Below are 20,761 nucleotides of genomic sequence, written 5' to 3'. Positions count from 1 at the left end.
GTCGAAAATTGGAGCGTCAAATCAGTATAAACGGTTATTATTATGTCTCAAAAATGCGCATTTTATTGGAATAACGGGAAAATTCCCAAAATAAACGTTTATGAAAACGTTTTTCAGGTTTTAGGTGTCATTTGCAAAAAATTCTCAAAATAGGTATTATAAACAAGTCGTGACGAGTAGTTTATGATTACACACAAGTAGTTTGTAGAACCAGTTAAAACTTGCCACGTGCCCTTAAACTAACCGTAACGAGCAGGTTCACTAATCATTTGCTCGTCACGACTAAATAAGTTTCATGTCTCGTTATCAACGGCCATGAGTAATTCATAAGTCATATTGTCACGACGACTAGTTTACCTGGTTTACATTCCCCACACGAGTAGTTTATTAGTAGTTAACTCGTCACGACAAGTTTATAATACATATTTTGAAAATTTCTTGCAAATGACACCTAAAACCTAGAAAAACGTTTTATAAACGCTAATTTTGTAAATTTTCCAAAGAAAAAAAACATAATAATGTAACATAACCTCACGTGCACATCACACTAAATAAAAACATTGAACAAACATTAAAAGTTAAAACCCTAGCTCCGGCAATCTTCTGGTAGCTTCTCTTCCACGCCGGCCACTGTTCTACGGCAGCTTCCGGTGATCGGCAATACTACTTGTCTCCGATAACAGTAAGCCACTCTTATTATATCTTATAATCCATTTCGTTCTAAAGTAAAGATATAATATTAGCAAACAATTTGGTCTTGAGTGTGTATGTTTATCTAATACAGTTTCACTATGTCATAACATACGTGATCGATATTAAGAAATAAAATAATCGTAGGTTGTGCTGGTACGCCGATAAATGTAAGTTAGGTTTCCATTCAGTAATCATCAAACTTGATTTATTGTAAATGAATTAATGTAATTTTCATGATGTGAACCATAGTAACCTTTGTTATCGTCACTTAAACTTGATTTGGGATATGAGAAGCCTTAGGCTATGCGTAGTGGAGGGCTACAAATTGGGGAGTGTTTTGCGCCGTGTGGCGCCTGGTCAGCAAAGGGTGAGAATTTGTTTTTGGGGTGTAATGGTGTAGGGGCTACAATAGTAATAATATATATATATATATGTATATATAACACACTCATATTAATATAATAATATAATTTTCTTCTTCTTTCACGGCGATAAAAACCCACCGCCCCGCCCCTTTTCGCCGGGGGGGTGGGGGGGGTGTTCCTCCATAATTTCGCCCTTGTCGCCCCGTTTCCTCGCCCCATTGCGCGTAGTCTTATAGGCTTATCATATTCTAAATCTAGTTTAAATCACGATTTCAAAAGTTTTTATGGTTTGCATTGTGAAATTTGCATTGGTTCATATAGAATAAATCAATTTTGATTTTCATCGAATTGGAACCTAGTGTACATTTGTCGTCTTACCTGCACAATCTACCGTTATTTTCTTTCTTAATATTGACTACGCACGTTATGACTGAGTGGAACTTTGTTAGATACCGGAAATTGAAAGCTTAAAATTAATATAAACGGCTTGATTGGAGATAGCCCAGTGTTTAGAACTCGCTAGGCACTAGTCGGCATGTGGGGTGTGAACCAGCTATCAATAGGGATAAATCGGATTGGAATATTTATATGTAAATTTTTGTTTTTTTTATACACATGGTTACATACACATTTTTATATGTAAATTTGTTTATACACACACACACACACACATTTTTAAATGAAATTTACACAGGTTGGCCTTAATTTACAGAGTTTGGCCAGAACTTGGCCAACGATTTGGTCCGACTAGGACAGATTTGGCCGATTAGCTAAAAATTAGTCGGTCACCGGCCGACTAGCGAACGATTAACAAAAGTAGAAAACTGTTCCCGCTACTCCACTCTTTGGCGTCCCACTACTCAACTAGGCTCGAGCTCGGCTCATTTGACTTTTACAGGGCTCGGGCTCAAGCTCGTTTTGATCACTATTTCTAAAGCTCAAGCTCGGCTTGTGAGTAGTTTTTCAAGCTCGTGCTCGGGCTCGGATCGTTTACTATTTTTTAATTAGTATTTATATATATTTATAATTATTTTTTTATATACCTTTTCAATTATAAATTAGTATTTTTTATTAAACTAGCTTACTTTTAGGCTCGGGCTCAGGTTGGGGCTCGTTTAAGCTCGGCTCGATCGAGCTTTTTCACAAGCCGATCTCGAGTAGCTCAGCTTGTTTGCACCCCTAGGGAAGGGGTCCAGGTACGTATCAAACTCATTCCTCATTACTGTACCCAACGCTCTATTAGAATCTTCACCTTCATTTGTGTTTTGACATGAACTAATTCGAATTCGGTATGTGAGCACATGCCTATAATGATGTATTCACACAACCATGTTATCTTTGAGATCTGTTAATTTCTTCATTATGTAGAAAACTGAACACTTAAATTAATATTTTTATATTCTTTATCTTCTAGTTTATCTCCAAAATGATCCCTTTGGATTTGAGTTCTTGTTTTTATTTTTTATTTTTCACTATATGTTCTATTTAACTCGTATATTTGCAGATGTCGCAACAGAAGGAAGATGCACATATAAATGAGCCTATTGATACTGAAGAAAAAGAAAATAATCAAGATCAAAATGTCGAGGAATCAGTTGGTAAGTTTTGTCGATATGTTTGCATCTATATTTGTTGGAATATTATGGTTTGTGTTTGAAGAATTATGTGAACAGAGGCGTAATACTTTATTTGTGTCTGCCTATTTTATTATTCTATTAGTGGTAAAATAGTCATTTTTATAAAATTAGTTCGTTTGCAACCACTATCCTGTGAATTGTTGTCGTTGATGGTTTCATACTCTGATCGACCCGTAATCTTTCTTGGTTCCAAATCTTTAAAATTTTATGATTATAGATAGTTGTTAGGTTTATTTTGATGTGGACAATATATTGTAATATAGATTTTCTTATAATCATAAGCTTGATAGAATGTAATACCTATGTTGTCAATGGTTCACTAAACGCGCCTAGGCTTTTAAGTTTCACTGTTTAAACAGTTTTTAATTTGTTTTTGTTTTGGTAAGATTTTTAAGTGCTAATTATATTAATGTATATTTATATTTGGGAAGTGATATTAGTTTCAAATACATACTAGGGGTGTGCACGGTTCGGTTCGGTTATTAGCAATAACCCAACCTAAACGATCGGTTATCGGTTCAGTTCGGTTAATTTCGGTTAATAACCATTTTCAAACTTGGGCTAAAATTTTGCTTAAAAATACATGAAATGAATGTTTAAATACATGAAATGAATGCATAACCACATGAAATGAAGGTATAAATATATGAAATTGAGATATTAGTATATGAAATGGAGATATAAATACATGAAAATGATAGTATTAAACTAATTAATACATATAAAACATGAAATAGAGGGGGAAAAGGCTTGAAAATATTAAAAAGTGAAGATTTCGGTTCGGTTCGGTTAATTTCGGTTAATTTGGTTTTCGGTTATATCGGTTCGGTTTTGTCGGTTTTCGGTTCGGTTTCGATTAACGATTCGGTTATTGCTCACCCCTAATACATACTACATATAATATATACTTTTTATAATTGTGCCTTGCTTGTTTCGGGCGTGCGTTTTTTTGCACTTTCTGCCTATGCTTTCTATGCCTTGAGCGCGCCTTGCGCCTTTGACAGACATGGTGTAATGCTATGTATATTTTCGAAACAGTTATATTAACCGATAAAGCAGCTCATATATTCAAATTTAGCAAAACAAAATGATTGCAATATTCACTGTAAAACATATTATATTACTGATTCGTGGTGTGTCATCAGTATCAGATGACGATGTCATTGACTATTCAGTCAAACCCGAGTTCTATGACCCAAATCTTGACGATAAAGACCAAATATGGGTTCAAAAGAAGAAAAAGGGTCAATATTCAGACGCAGTGCTTAGCTGTCCCGAGTGTTTTACAACCCTATGCCTCGAGTGTCAAAGGTACGAAAACATTTACAACAGTATATATAGTTTCACAAAGTTTAAGAATATGTAATGTTGATTACTGATTTGGGGTTTGTTTTCAGGCATGAAAAATACGTGACGCAATACCGAGCAGTTTTCGTGGTAAATTGTAAGGTTAAAAAAGGGCAAGTGACGGATAAAGGAAGTTTGAAAAGGAGACGAGTTAGAAAAGGCGGTTCAGCCGGTGGCGATGAGTCATTTAGTCCGGTTTGTTGCTCGGTTTGTGAGACTGAGGTCGGGGTCATCGATGATGATGAGATTTACCATTTTTTTAATGTTCTGCCTAGTGAGTGTTAGATATGGTTGTATAGTGTTGTGAAAATTGTTATTAGATTTGTATGTACTAAATAATGACTACATGATAAGCTTCCATTAACATATTACTCTTAAGAAATCTCATTACTAGTTGGATACTTACATTGAATGGGTTTATCTTACTGCACTGTCTTGCCTTTGGGCGAGTGTTTAAGTGTGTTGGCCTCAGCCCTCAGGTGAGGTTTTTTCCCAAATCGGAAGGCGAGCCTACCCTGATGTGGTGAACATATCATGTAGACATACGTAAGTGCTTGTATTCTAACGGTATTATGATGATGTATGTAAGGTGATATTCTTCAAGTGGTCGAGGGTTTTGTATTCTTAGACCATGCGTAGTCAAAACTAGGCATATTTGGGCATTTTACGTCATGTGGCGTCTAGTCAACATTTTAACATTTTGCAAAAAAAAAAAAGAAAAAACAGGTGTAGTGGATAAATGCCCCCGAAAGCGCCTCTCCTCCCTCTCTCTACCTCTCACACAAAAGGCTCAACATTCGAGTTGGCCTAGCGTTTTGTAAACAAAGTTCACCTAAAATGCCACAACTAAAACGCCCATGGGGGGGGGGGGGGGTTGTTTTTCTGCCAAAACTCCGCCCCAAAATGTCTGACTACATATGGTCTTGTGATAAGTGTTGTGTAAATTTAACAGTATGGTTTGAGAAGAATATGTGAGTTGATAAAGAAACGGTGTTAATAATAAATTTAAATCTATATTAGCTAGGGAAGAATATGTCTATTTAGTTAAAGTAGGGTGTTAATCGTGTTGGCTTGCAGCTTGGTATGCTTCGGGTTGGACGGTTTAGTCTGAATACAACTTATTTATTTGTGTGAAAAAAAAAAAAAATAAAAGCTAACCTTGATAAACTTAAAATCCCATAACCTGGACACAATTTATTTTTAACTCTATTATCTAAACGTCTCAAACGAGTAGCAACAACGTTTTACACATGCTATTGTTTTCGAAATTTCATAAACCAACTCATAGTGGTGTTATGTGTGAGAGTTTATGTTATTAAGGTTTTGAATTATTTTCTTTAGTATAATCAATTGAATTCTTTAAATATATATCAACTAGTTTTTATCCCCCGTATTACGGGGGTTATGCTTTTTTTTCGTGTCTAATATTCATATTTTTTTTTGCATTTTAATTTTATTTATTATAAAAAAAGTTAATAATATACTTAAGGTTTGATGATGAAATAGTTTCACAAATAACTAACATGTTATAACCCGTTTATAAACTATGGGTTTGGTGCGACCCATGATCTGTTTATTTTTTTTACTAAAATTGTTTCTTATTATAAATAATATATTTTAAAAAAAAACTGGATATAAATATTTAGTATATCCCTATTTTGTACGATTTGCATATCATATACTTGGTGAGATTTATTTTTAGAATAGTGAGATGTTATAACTCATTTAAGGTTATCTGGGTATGGTGAGACCCATACTGTGAATTCGGGGAAAATGTATGAAAAGTCTTCATTTACAAATAAACCAATATGGTGGCTTGATTAAATGTAAGAAACAACCATAGAGCTTTTAAATGTTTCGTTTATTTACGGAGATTGTTTTATATTATTTGTTTCTAATATTTATTTATTTTTTAAATTTTTATTTTTTTATTGTATGAAATTTAGTAATATATATGATTTGATGATAAATTGTTTCACAAATAAATGAGATGTTATAACCCGAAGCTATATGAGTTTGATGAGACCCAAGACCCGTTTATTTTTTTACTATAAAATTGGTTTTTTAGTTATAAATAATATATATCTTTTTTAAATAAATCAGATATTAATTTTTAGTATATCCCTACTTTTTAGGATTTTTATATCAAATATTTAATGAGATTAGTTTTTAATTTAATGAGATGTTATAACCCGTTTAAGGAATATCTGGGTTTGGTAAGACCCATACACATGAATTCGGGTCAAATGCATGAGAAGCCTCCATTTAAAAATCAAGCAAATCCGGTGACTCCAAAAAAAGGGAGAGCGACCACATCGCGACACGTAGGATTTTTATGTTTTCGTTTATATATATTATAGATTCTTGGACTTGATTTATAGGTTGGTTGGTTGTAAAAATGGGTTAAACATATTACTGGTCGACTTGTTTAACTAAACAAGCTTGTTGGCTGACGCATATCATTAAACTAAACGTGACTCGTTTATTAAACAAATAGATATAGCATTTTTGGATTTGATTATTTTCGCGGTATGTTAGAAACAACACCTCCACATTTATGAAAAAAAATAATAATTATTACAAAATTAGTGCTTGTTATCGTTAAATTTTGGCATTTACAATTAGGGGTGTTAATCGTGTCGGGCTAGCGTGTTGAGATTCTTCAACCCTAACCCAACCCATATATTTATTCGTGTCGTGTCGACCCATATAAATTCGTGTCGTGTTCGGGTCAACCCATTTTACGTTTATTTACGAATATGTGTAATACCTAGTGGCTAGGTAATAAGTTAAACAATTAATTAACTCTTATTCATATAAAACATTTTAATAATTTGTGATAGATCTAATTGATTTTGTGTATTTATCTCTCATCCTCAATTAACAAACTTTGATTCACATATTTTGCTCAAGATAATAACAAACAAATCAAAATAATCAGAGAATAGACGATTAAACCTAATAAAATAAAAAAATGTTGGTAGTGAATAGTAGATAAAAATAGTTTAAAAACAATTTAGTTTTATTTTCAAAAGTTAAAAGATATATGAATAATTAAAATTCAAAGTATTTAACTTTAAAATTTAAAACTTTATATCTTTAAAATCAAAATATTAACATTACTAAAATTCTTAAACGGGTCAATAGGTCAACTCACTTTTTAACGGACGGGTTCAGGTTGACTAGTTTAAGAAAACGGGTCGTGTCAGCTAACCCAAAACCTATATTTTTTTAGATCAGGTTTCGGGTCATGTTAAGAATTGACTCCCCACATTTTGTAACTTTTTATTAGAAACGATAATGTCCTTGTCAATTGTCTTTTAATAACTTTTATTAAAAAAAAAACCTTATCAAATAATAAGACCATTCATATAACTAGAAGTCTAAAACAAATATTCTCTCTAGAGTTACGGATCCAATATCAAAGCAAAATTATGTGAGTACTAAATCTGATTCCATAAAACAAAATCAAAATGTCAGACAACATACCATTCGAAATCCAACGTGAAATCATGAAAAGGCTTCATGTCAAGTCGTTGATTCATTTCCGATCAGTCTCCAAAACATGGAAGTCTCTTATAGATAGCTCGGAGTTCATTACTCGTTATGGCGTCCAACACATAGACGCGCAACGTCTAGTTGTTGGGTATGGTTATTCAGTTCCCATCATGAATAACTATGTTTCATTTGTTGATGATTATAGTTTCCCTCAACAAAAAGTTTCGGTGGCTATTCCACGGCTAGTTGACAAGTTTACAAGTTCGAGAATAATAGGCTGCTCTCATGGGCGGATCTAATGTGGGTTCACCGGGTTCATGGGAACCCGCTGAGTTTCGGATTTTTCGTAGAATGTTTATATAAAAAGCCTAGAGTGAACCCATATATAAAATAAAGAGTGAACCCATAGACAAATTCGACAAATGCTCTAGTGGTTAAGGCTGTACTTTGTAATTGAAGGTACCCGGGTTCAATTCTCTCTTGTTGCGTGTTTTCTAATATTTTTATTATTCAAAACAGATTTAGGGTTTCTTTCTTTCACTTTCCATCACAACTGTAATTGTGCTAATGCTTTTTTTTTTAATATTTATGACAAAATTTATGGTTTAATAATTTATTTATCGATGTATATGCTTCATATATATCTAGATGTATATGCTTCATATATATCTAGAATCTAGATATGGGATGAAAAGATGAAAATGTGACCTAAATAAACAAATAGGATTGTTCTAAGTGTAAAGGTGTATGCAATTGCAGTATTTGTATATATGTTTGTGAAACTTTATCTGCTTAAGACTTGTGAAATAAAGAGGAAATTTAAGGGATTTAATTTAATTGTAGAAAAATACAAGGTAATCAGCCCACTCGTAAAGTTACACCAATGGCAAAGGCATGTGAAGACGTTTCTTTTAATTACTATATCGTATTTTTATTATGTGATTAACTTTACTTGACCCAAACTGTCGCATCGACCCGAAAATTTTTATGCCCAATCTTATGAAATCGAGCACCTTAAAACAGTGAACCCATTGAATTAAAGTCCTGGATCCGCCACTGGCTGCCCTCACGGATTGTTTTGTTTGTACGGTGTTTCACTTGGCCCGACGCATATGGTAGTTATTTGGAATGTTTCGATTAGAAAAGCAATTGGTGTTGTTTTGCCTAAACCACCAACTTGTGGGACATATGCAACCAGTATAGGTTTTGGGGTTTGTCGTGAAACTAGTGACCCTAAGATAGTCAAGATCATGTGCATTGGACGTTTGAGGGATGTCAAAAGCATAACTTGCATCCCTCGACAAGTTGAGGTTTTTACTTTGAGCACTGGGGCTTGGAAAAGTCTATTAGGCAATCTTCCTCGTAAATCAATTTTCTTTGGTGATTGTTCGGTAGCTAAAGATGGGGCTCTTTATTGGGTTGCTTCTGATGTGAATACCGTGAAAGAAAAGCATAATTTGATCATTTCATTTGATTTGACAAGTGAAGAATTCAGAGAAGTAAGACTCCCTGATAGTTTAGCGTACTGATCTTCATTGTACATGTCTAAGCTAAGGGACTCTCTTGTTGTTATTGATCATAGTGTCGAGACCAATATATGGATGATGGAGGATGAATCGTTTACCAAGCTATTCACCGTTGATCTTAACACACCAAATGCGTTAAAAGTAATAGGATTTAGGAAGAGTGGTGAAGCTATAGTTATAGTCCCAGAAGATAATCACTTTGGACATGGACAACTTGTTTATGAGCCCGACTCAAAACACTTCTATAATCTTGGGATTGATGGAATAATGTATTCGTTTACTGTGCATCCCTACATGGAAACACTGCTTTTGCTTGATCAATCAGATCGTGATGACGTGGAAGCCCTCAACCTTAACTTACTAAGTCTCAGTAGTTGATTGAATTGCAAGTCTTTTGCTTAAAACTTGAAGATGTTTTGGTTGCATATTGGGTATGCTCTTTATGTTATGATCCATTCTTTTTTTAGTTAATTGAGCTTCTTAATAATGCATCATTCTTTTATGTTTTATTTTCCTTTGATGAATGAATCTTTTTAATGTTTCTGTAACTTTCTGGTTTAACATCCTATAAATGGTCATTGATTTGGATTCAATTGTATTGCGAGTACGATTTAACATATTATGCCCGTTTCGACGTTCTTGATGCTTAATCTTGTATTTTCAACTAGAAAGTTATGTTTTTGAATTATTTAAAATTCTGAATTTACGATCAATAATCATTTAAAATGTTATTTTGAATTAAGATCATGCAGCTAGGAGTTTTGCTATAAGTATTGAAAATGCACTTTACATAAAAAGTATATTAAACCTTCATATTTATATCCCAAAGCCCACTATCAATAGTCCCAACTCCCAACAGTCCAGTAATCATTTCTATTCCATAGCCCATAGGCCCATATAAAACATTCAAATACATTTATTATCCTTTATTAGAGGTGCACAAATCGGGTTTTTTTAAATACCCGGCTTCGTGTATGGAACCGGGTTCGGGTATGACCAGGTATTGGAAAATCAGGTATTGGTAATACCTGGGTCGGGTTCTGGTATTATCTCTAAAAACCATACCCTATGCATCGGGTTCGGGTCGGGTATAGAACCGGGTATTTGAATACCTTATTTTCGGGTACTGAAAAAACCGTATTTTTTGGTTTTTCCGGGTATTTTTAGGGTATATATTGGGTTTCTTTTAAAGTTTGCAATTTTTAGGGTTATTTTTCGGGTATACATCGGGTATTTGAAATACCCGTTTCGGGTATTGGAAAAACCCGGTTCCGGGTATGGAACCGGTTCGGGTTTTCGGGTATTACCGGGTACAAATCGGGTCTAGTTCGGGTTCGAGTTTTAGTACCAAAATGCATACCCTATCCGTACTCTACGGGTAGGTCGGGTACGGGTTCTAGTATTAAAAACCCGGATATTAAAAAAACCGATTTCGAGTTTTTATTTCGGGTCCAGTTCCGGGTTTTTAGTGCACCTCTATCCTTTATAACTCAATTACCAAACACACTAACTTGTTATGCTATACAATGCTCAAATAATAAACTTTAGCTTGGTTTAATGGGAAAATCTTGAGTAAAATAAAATAAAAATGGTGAAATAGTAAATAACGTATAATTTATCACTAACCTCAATTTCATAAATTAATAATATTATGAATATTGTATGAGGATAACTTTGTAAAATAAAAACTAAATTTTGTTTAAAAATGTTTCAATCAGATCACTCAAGTTTAAAAAGTTGTCTAATTAAGTCATTATTTAATAATTTCATTTGGTTTGAAAACCGAAGAATTTAGAGAAATGAATCTCCCAGATAATTTAGTATACTGATATTTTTTGTCCATGTCTAAGATAAGGAACTCTCTTATTCTGATAGAATGTAATGTAAGAGGCCAATAATTCATATTTTGGTGTATGGATGATGGATGATGGATCATTTACCAAGCTATTCACTGTTGATCTTAAAAGATCAAATGCATTATAAGCAATAGGATTTAGGAAGAGTGGTAAAGCTATAATTATAGTCCTAAAAGTTGATTACTTTGGAAATGAACAACTTGTTATGACTCTGAATTAAAACACATCTATAATTTTGGTGAACACGTAATTCATTGCAAAGAACTTCCCGGGTTTAAATATAGACATGAATTGGTCAGGGATGTCCTTTGTGCTGTGTTAAAACGGGCGGGAATCTCGACAAGAAAAGAGGCTCCTGTGAATTTCTTGTCGGATCCACGTGAAAGAAGGTCTACTTTCCGACCAGCGGACATTCTTGTGTTTGGGTGGGGGGGGGGGGAGCATGCTTGTGTGGACCTTACTGGGGTGTCCCCTCTTGTCGGGCTTAGGGACACCGGGTTTGTTGCTAGGCATGCCGTGCTAAAGGCAGAAGCAGGAAAAATTGCTAAGCACGAGAAGGCGTGTGTGGAGAATAAACACGCCTTCATTCCTTTTGCTTTTGACACATTTGGGTCTCTTGCCCCCGATGTTGCTACGTTTCTAAAAAGAGTTCAGCGGGTCGTGCACAGTAACTCATCGACGCCGAAGAACGATAACTTTGTTTTCAGTAGGATTGGTTTTGCCATTCAAAAAGGGATGGCGGCGCAGCTTGTTGCCCGCTTACCTGCCTCTTTATTGTAATTGGATCCTTTTATTTTTAATATTATAACTATTAATAACTCATAAAAAAAATCTTGGGATTGATGGATTAATTTTTTTCACTCCTTACATGTAAACACTATTCTTGTATGATCAGCCAAAATTTATAGTTTCAATTAAAATAAAACAAAGATATTAATATATATATATATATATTAACTAGTTTTTATCCCCTGTATTACGGGGGTTGTTTTATATTATTTGTTTTTAATATTTATTTATTTTTTGAATTTTTATCTTTTTTATTGTATGAAAGTTAATAATATATTTATGGTTTGATGATAAATTGTTTCACAAATAAATGAGATATTATAACCCGGTTTAAAAGATATATGGGTTTGATGAGACCAAAGACCAGTTTATTTTTTTTACTACAAATTGGTTTTGTAATTATAAATAATATATATATTTTTTTAAATAAATCATATATTAATTTATAGTTTTTATCCCCCGTATTACGGGGGTTGTTTTATATTATTTGTTTTTAGTATTTATATATTTTTGAATTTTAATTTTATTTATTGTATGTAAGTTAAGAATATACTTATGCTTTGATGATAAAAGGTTTTACAAATAAATGAGATGTTATAACCCAGTTTAAAAGCTATATAAGTTTGGTGAGACTCAAGACCCGTTTTTTTTACCATAAAATTGTTTTTTATTTATAATAATATATTTATAAAAAATCATATATTAATTTTTTATATATTCCTATTTTATAAGATTTTTACATCAAATATTTGGTGAGATTAGGTTTTAATTTAATGAGATGTTATAACCCGTTTAAGAAATATATGGGTTTGGTAAGACCCATACCCATGAATTTGGGTCAAATGCATGAGAAACCTCCATTTAAAAATCAAGCAAATCTGATGACTCCAAAAAAAGAGGGAGCGACCACATCACGACACATAGGATTTTTATGTCTTCGTTTATATATATATATTATAGATTGGCAATAAAAACTTCTCACATAGTGACAATCTTCATGGACGTACAAGTTATTTTGCTTCGACACCTAAAGTTGGGCTACTTTTCTCTGTTTTCTATTTTATAAATAAGTTAGTTAATATAGCTTAATGAAATATCAAAATTTGATGGAACACTTGAAAATATTTGTAAAATGTAGGTGAGATTATCCACAAATAAACACACACCTGATAATTTCATCAACAAATGGAAAATTAACTTTAAAAAATTATCAACACTTCAAAGTAAAATGGTTACATTTTACCTTTTCTTTAATAACGCTTCCACCAAGGCCATGTGACCATTTTTATCCAAAATTACCATGGTACAGAAGAAAAGACAAACTACATATTAATAGAAAAACTAGGCTTTAGGACCCCGCGCTTCGCGACGGGACCATTAAGTCGAATAAAAAACATAAGTAAAAGAGTTAAACTATAAACTCGTTTCAAGTCGACACGAAGTTAGTCTGTATCAAGTTACTACATCGAAACTAAAAAAAATAAATAAACTCGTCAATGCCAAAATACAACAAATTATATCATATGTAGAACCAAAAAAACCGACACGTTACAACTGTAAACTAACACAAATTCGTAAACATAAATTAGTAAGCCAAATAAAATAGTTTAAGGCGAGGTATTAAAGGTTGAAACGTGGATATAATACCATGCGACGATGGGATAATTTTAAATCATGAAAAAAACTTCGGTAATTGTAAAGACGAACTATAAAAAATAGAAAAGCGAAGTTTAAAAAGATCATTTAATCCACCGACAAATAAAACATGTAAACCGACACTTGTTCAAGTTTAGTGTTTGAAAATATAGTTTGTTAAATATTTTAATTAGTTTAAACAAAAAAGAAAATAATAGAAATAAAAACATCATTTTTATTTATGCAATTGTAAAAGGCTTGTAATTTAGTGGTTAAAATTAATAAAATATTAAAATAATAAATAGTAAATTGAATAGTAAAATTGTGAGTAAGAATGAATCTTCTATTTAATATATATATTAATATGTAATCAAAGGCTAAAAAGATTGATAAAGCTATTGCAATTATGAGGTTACAATTTTTTATTGTTTAAAACAAAATACAATAAAAGAAAAAATAGACTATATATACAAAAAAAACATGCTTAATTAGAGAAATTTGAATTTAATTTTTAGTTGATAAGGGTATTTTGTAAATTATCATTTTGAATAAGTATATTGATCAATAATTGTTTGAGTATAAAGTTTCATATAAAACAAGTGTTTGGTGATTCTAAGCTAAATGTATATATTGACTTTTGTAGATGAGTGATAATTGAGTTTCTTTATAATATATACGACTTAGTACATAGGTATGAGAAGGTTTTTTTTTTTTTTTTTTTTTTGATATTTTAACTAATTTTTTTGAGTTGAGACTAATATGGATCCTAACTAAAAATAAAAATATGAACATAGTGATCTTTGGGGGACTAGGTTATAAACTTTGCGGTGTCGCTGCTTTGAGGTGTCCCGTCCTAGATTTTCCAAAAATTACCGTCGTGTCAATTTTTATCCGTGGGTATAACCACTGAAATATAAATCGATCAGTAATCTGTCAGTAATGATTATACCAATTACGAATTGTTTTAATTTCAAAAAAATTATAATTATTTTTGACAACAACTATATATGCATGAAGTAATCAAAGTCACCATATAGAAATGAATCAATGATAATCAACAACTATATATGCATGAAGTAATCAAAGTCACCATATAGAAATAATAATTAACAACAATATGCCTACTCAATTATAAGAAATAATAATCAACAACAATAATTAATCATTTACTTAAGGTAACTATTAACTATTAATCCACTTCAACCACTTAGCTTATATCATAAAACAAGTGATCATCAACAAACACATGTAAAGTACTAATGGCCATCCATTAATCACACATGGTGAACTAGCAGACATCTCATCAGACGTCTCACCCCGCGGATGACAACCAGTCCACATGCAACAAATGCAATGGGTGCCTTGACAGAAGAACCGACTGGTCCCAATTTCAAAATCTCCCTTGTTGATCAACAACACCGGTTCGTTGCAAACACTAACACATTGATCAAACTTACAAAGATTTGGTCCAAGATCATAAACAGATCTCATTGACATGTCATCACCTACGCGGTTGAAAACCGAATAATTAAGATCAAGTAAAAAGTTAAACAAATTGCAAAATAATAATGAACTCATGAAATATGACTAAATATATTGTGTGTTTATACCACAAACTTCATGTGAAAATTGCTGTGGATATTTAGTTGGGGATTCATGAACAACAAATGGTGGTTTGGCCGGAGAAGCTGCCGGAACTTGACCACCGACGGCAGTGATGATGATGATGAGTGCTAGAAGAAGCTTGTTTTTAGGGTCCATGAGTTAAGAAAGAAGATGGAAATGAAAGGAATAAGTGAAGTAGATGGAAATTATAAGGAGGATGGTAGAGTTTTTTTTTTGAACGACCAACTAAGTAACGCCGAGTACTCTGTACGCGCCCCCATTGGCTAAAGGTAGCCCGAGCCGGCCAATAGTCCGGACGGACGGAGCCCCTAGCGGTCCACCTATTGAGGGATTCACTGGATAAAACCAGACCCCCACGTCCGCCAAATGGCACGACAACGAGGAGTCGGTAAAACCGGGTGAGATCAGGACTCAAACCCTGGCAAGCCAGGGTCATCCCTCATATCTCCCATATAAATTGGTGATAGTGATGTTTGAACCCCTACCTCTCACTTGTAAAGTGAGTGCTCTACCATTAAGGCACATCCAATTTATAGGATGGTAGAGTTAAATATATGTAAGACGTAGTGAATTTTAGGAAACTAGTTACATGATTTATAAAAATAGCAAATATAAGTAACACGTAGTGAATTTTAGGAGACTAGTTACAAACTTTAGGATGTTGTGGCTTTTAAGGTGAAAGCCTAAATGGACTAAATGAGTAGGGCTATAAACGAGATGAGCTAGGCTAGGCTTAGTTCGAGCTCAACCTAACTTAACTCGAGTCAGCTTAGCTCGACTTGATTTTATTTATCAAGCTGTAATGTTGAGCTAAGCTCGGCTGGTACAAAACTCGAGTCGAGATTAATATGGATACTAATATAACTTTATTGCTTTTAAGATGAAGGCTTGATGAGGACTAATCAATGAGTTAAGTTGTCAAATTAGATCAAAAGGAAACATCGTCACCAGACCATAGTGTTGAAGGAGAGAAATCGGTGATTGTGTGTAATTGAGTTAGAATGATAAAAAAATTAGTACAAGTTTGAGCTCAGGAATCAAGTGGTTGAAGGTTATTCACCCACAAGGGAATAAGTTTCTTGCTAGTATTTTTTTTAACTAACTTTAAATTATTATACGTGTTACTTTTTGATGCATGGTAGTTTTGGATAAATAAATTATGTAATGGATGATTATGGATAAATTTAAGAAATTTTATACATAGAAATTTTGGTGTGAATTATTATTTTTTATATATATTTATATGGCTTGGGATATATTAATATAAACATATAAATGCTGAATAAAAATACAAGTTTATAAATATAGGAAAACTTTAAACTAACAAATGTGGGGTTGATCCAGTGGTGAATAAATGAAGTTGATGATGACCATTGCACGAAGTAGCAAAAGCAGACCAATGACAGACCAGACCTTAAACTAGGAAACATCAAAATATGTGAGTGGACCACTTTCTATTTTAAGAAAGAGTGGTCACATAATAATAATAATAATAATAATAATAATAATAATAATAATAATAATAATAATAATAATAATAATAATAATAATAATAATAATAATAATAATAATAATAATAATACTCAACGTACCCACCACTAATAGTTAATGCGATAACAAAATTAACATTTAATACTTCCATCACGTTTCAAAAATCAAATTACTAGCTTAATGAAATTTAACATATATCCATGGTGGGTTGCTCCTAGTCATGTGACACAAGAGTACAACGTACGTTGGACATAAGTTCAAAATGGTATAATAAACAGACAAATACAAACACACGAGTTTGCTTTTCTGAACGTCCAATGTTTTGTATACCAAGTGTGGCAAGTGCCAACTCTCACTTCCACTCTCTCTCAGAGTTGCTAAACCAAATTAATTAGTTATCTTACATATCATTTAGTTTTAATGATCATAATAATAATTACTATTGTTATTAATTCTTTTAAGTGGTTTTAAAGTGCGTTGTATAGTTGTCTTATATTTTAGTTGTGTTCGCAATTTAATCGACTACAACTGTTGGTTAATTACCACATATCTATTGTTGGTGTTTCAAACATATCTGTTGGGGTACTATTATATTGTGTTTTATGAACTATGTACGAAGTCCAATGTTGGATTGTTGTATCTGTTAAATATAACAGAGTGGAGCCGATGCAAAACTAATATTATCAAGAACTGATCTTGATCAGTTTGTAGAACAAGAAAACTAATACTTTTTCTTGACTTCGTTACTCACAATCCAAAAATACTCCAACCTTGAACCTACTGTTGTCTCTTATCTTGTTAGCTTGATTTTAGGCTTAACGTAGTGGGCGAAATGTGAGGGGCGACAGAGGCGATTTTGGGGAAGAACACCGCCCCCCGGGCGATTTTGGGGCGGGGGGCGGGATGCATTTGTTGCCTGGAAAAAGAAAATAATAATAATAAAATAATTAATATGTGTGTGTTATACACACACACATATATATATTATTACTATTTATAGTCCCTGTTAAACGAGACTATATTTAAGGGCGGTTCGGTAAATCTCATGGGGTGGCTTGGAGGAGATTTAAATAATAATTCGTTTATTATTTTTAATAAGTTAGTCTTATCCTAAAACCTATTTGAGTTGGGTTCAAATTGTGTATTTGAGTACGAGTAGGACTCGAATTAAGGGTGTTATATAAACCCTTGGTTCACATAGGTTTATTAAGTTTTTTAGCTCGTCTTTTCTTAATAAAAAAAAGTGTCCTTTGTTTGTCGAGGAGAAACTCCCTGTGTCCAAAGTTGCAGTTTAGTTTCGTTCCTTATCCAAAGTTGCAGTTTAGTTTCATTCATTATTATTATACTATTATTTTGGTTTTGTTTGTCAAACCATATACATAAAGTTGTGTGGTTGCTACAAAAGAAAAAGAATATTAATTCTTTGTTGATTCGTACACCAAAGAAAAAGGAACAGAGCCTAGAAAATCAAATTTGGCTTCTTAATCTGTAGATACCTTCAAGATCAGTTCTTGATTATTAGTTAACTCTGCTGTGCCAAATTTAACAGTCCCTACAATATTACACCTAAAAACAAATTCTCACCCCTTGTTGACTGAGCGACACGTGTCGCAATTCGCCTCAGTTTGTAACCTCTCCACTACGCATAGCCTTAGTGAAATTTATCATGGAAAAAGAAAAATATATAAAATTGAAACACATGAGAGAGGGTACGTTGGGAATAACTGATTGGCATGTCAATGTCACTAGATGAAAGCATCATGGTAATGGAAAAAGTAAGGTTTAGAAATAACATCTTATGGTTTTTTAAAAACTTAAATTTTTGCTTTTATTGTGTTAAAATTTTAATAACCGGTACATTTGTTTATGAAAACAAAACTTCATTTTTTCTTTAAGATGCATTACATTTTTGTAAAATCAGTCTAAACTATAGATGTGTAATTTGTCTCATCCAAGAGTACGATTCTGAAAAATTATCGTTGTGTGCATTGTTGTCCCTCGTGGGTATAACCAATGAAATTGATATCGAACGGTAATATGTCAGTATAGTATAGTAAGAATACTGGTTACAAAATGTTTAAATGAAAATTTTTAAATTTATTTATATGACATAGTCAAAATCACCATACAAAAATAATAATCAACAATATGCATATTAATCAATCAATCATAAGATGTCCATCATAATTCAAAAGACTTAGGCTGAGGGGTGTGGAGCGCGAGAGGGGGCGCGTGAGACCATCCGCTCGCGCCCCGGGGCGCGAGCACCACACCACCGAGGCGCGAGAGGGGCGCGAAAGGGGCGCGAGCACGCAGACCAAGGCGGGCGCAAGGCCAGTCACGGCTGAAAATGGGCGTAAAGTGGGCTTGGGAATGCGTGCATGACCGTTGGGGCTTAAAAATAGAGCCGTTGGCTCTTTAAGTTTATTAAAAAAAAAAAAATTTCTCTATATAAACCAATATCAACCCAATATCACATACCACACCCAAAATCACATAAAATACTTACCACAACCTCAAAAAAACCCAAAATCACCCCGTCTTCAAAACCTTTTTTTAAAAACATGGCTGGAAATTGGTACCCAAACCTAGATTCAGATTACAGTTACGACGATTTATGGTCGGCACCGGACCAACCGATGTTTTATTCGGGGTCGCAACAATCATCCGGCTTTCAACCATCCAACATACAACCGTCTCCTAACTTTGTTGTTCCGGAGACACAAGAACCAGAAGGTGAAGCTGCGGGACAAAGAAGACGCGTCCACCGGAAAAAACAAGTTGCAACGGACGGGTCGGGTTCGGCTTCGACTGGAAGGACGAAACGGAAAACCACTCCGTGGTCATCGGATGAGAAGGAAGCCCTGTGTCGGGCTTGGATAGTCATTTCTGAGGATCGGCGTTGCGTAATTGTTTTAACGTTTTTAAAAATGATTTTTAATAAAAAAGTTAAATAAAAAAGTTAAATGACTTACAAATTTATTTATGCATTTTGCAGCGGACTACCAAAAGAGCAAGGTCTTTTGGACAAAGGTTAGGGAGACGTTCTATTCGCTCGTTGGGAGTACAGAGCGGAACGCCGATATGATTTCGGGTCGGTGGACCGAAATCAGAAAATTTGTCGGCTTGTTTACTAATCTGTTCAACAGGAACGCCGGTCGTATGAGACCAAGTGGCAGTGACGATTTGGCGGTTTATAATTTCACTGTCGAAGAGTGGAAGCAGGAGTGCCTGCGGAGGTATGGGACGGTGAAGACGTGGGACGATGTAAAGGTGTGGGAGAGGTTGAGAAGGTGTTCTAAGTGGGTTGAGCTGGTGGCGCCGGACCTTGATGCGGAAGTAGGGCCGAAACGGACTAAAACTAGTTCGTCTGGAGCGTATAGCACTTCCGCCGGGTCGGATTGCCGGGTTGGATTCGACCTAAACGTTGCGGGGGAGGAAACGTCTTCACCGCCGAGGAGGCGGCCATTGGGAAGGGACGCCAGGGGGAAAAAACCGGCTGAGGGGGAAGCCGTAAACATCACCGATCTTGTTGAATCCCTCAATAAATTCAACAAAACCATGGAGGTGGTCTCTAATGACAAAAAGGAAAAAAAAAGAATGAGAGATTTGGACTTCCTTACAAGAGACTTCAGTAACCTAAATCCGGTCGACCAAATGCTGATGGAAAAACAAAAGGAACGTATCCGGAAGAGGTTGATCGAAGAAGACCAAGCCGAAGAATAAGAATAATGTTTTTTTTAGTACTTTAATTTTTTTTTAGATATTAATGTGTTTTTTTAATTAATGTGTGTTTTTTTAAATAATTTATGAGTTTTTTTAATAATACGTTTTTTTAATACATTTATAAAAAAATAAAAAAAAAACCGCTCGCGCCCCCTCTCGCGCCCCTCCACACCAGGGCCCGGGGCGCGAGCACCACAACCAACACCCATCTTATCAAGTTTCTCTCTCTGCCACACGTCACAATATTATTGGCTGGAGCCCCCACTCGCGCCCCCCACACCCCTCAGCCTTACTAAAAGTAAATCAGTACAATCATCATGTACAAAATGCCGCTAGCTAGCAACTTAAGGTACTATTAATCCACTAGCTAGTGCAAACTTTAACCACTTTATAATTATTAGTTAAGTGGTTCTTATATAATTATTAGTTAAGTGGTTAAAGTTTGCATTAGCTAGTGGATTAATAGTACCTTAAGTTGCTAGCTAGAGACATTTTGTACATAATGATTGTACTGATTTACTTTTACAGATATAACATCTAAAAGTAAACCAGAGCTTAAAGGATCATAAAAT

General features: G+C 33.9%; 1 protein-coding gene and 1 pseudogene across 1 annotated transcript; both read left to right on the top strand.

Moving 5' to 3' along the window:
* Positions 1 to 593: 593 nt before the first annotated feature.
* Positions 594 to 4,433, top strand: LOC143574114 (uncharacterized). Its single transcript, XM_077058824.1, has 4 exons — positions 594 to 682; positions 2,563 to 2,656; positions 3,841 to 4,006; positions 4,093 to 4,433. Exons 2-4 carry the CDS (start codon positions 2,563 to 2,565, stop codon positions 4,325 to 4,327), a joined length of 495 nt encoding a protein of 164 aa, XP_076914939.1. The 5' UTR covers positions 594 to 682; the 3' UTR covers positions 4,328 to 4,433.
* A 3,067-nt stretch (positions 4,434 to 7,500) lies between these two features.
* Positions 7,501 to 9,690, top strand: LOC143574106 (putative F-box protein At1g47790; annotated as a pseudogene).
* The last annotated feature ends 11,071 nt before the right edge of the window (positions 9,691 to 20,761 follow it).

Source organism: Bidens hawaiensis, unplaced genomic scaffold, assembly GCF_021521415.1.
Source record: "Bidens hawaiensis isolate Kalapana, Puna unplaced genomic scaffold, B.hawaiensis_p1.1 tig00026850_1, whole genome shotgun sequence".
Taxonomy (NCBI): Eukaryota; Viridiplantae; Streptophyta; class Magnoliopsida; order Asterales; family Asteraceae; genus Bidens; species Bidens hawaiensis.
The sequence above is the reverse complement of the archived record's forward strand: the minus strand, read 5'-3'. Positions and strand labels throughout refer to the sequence as shown.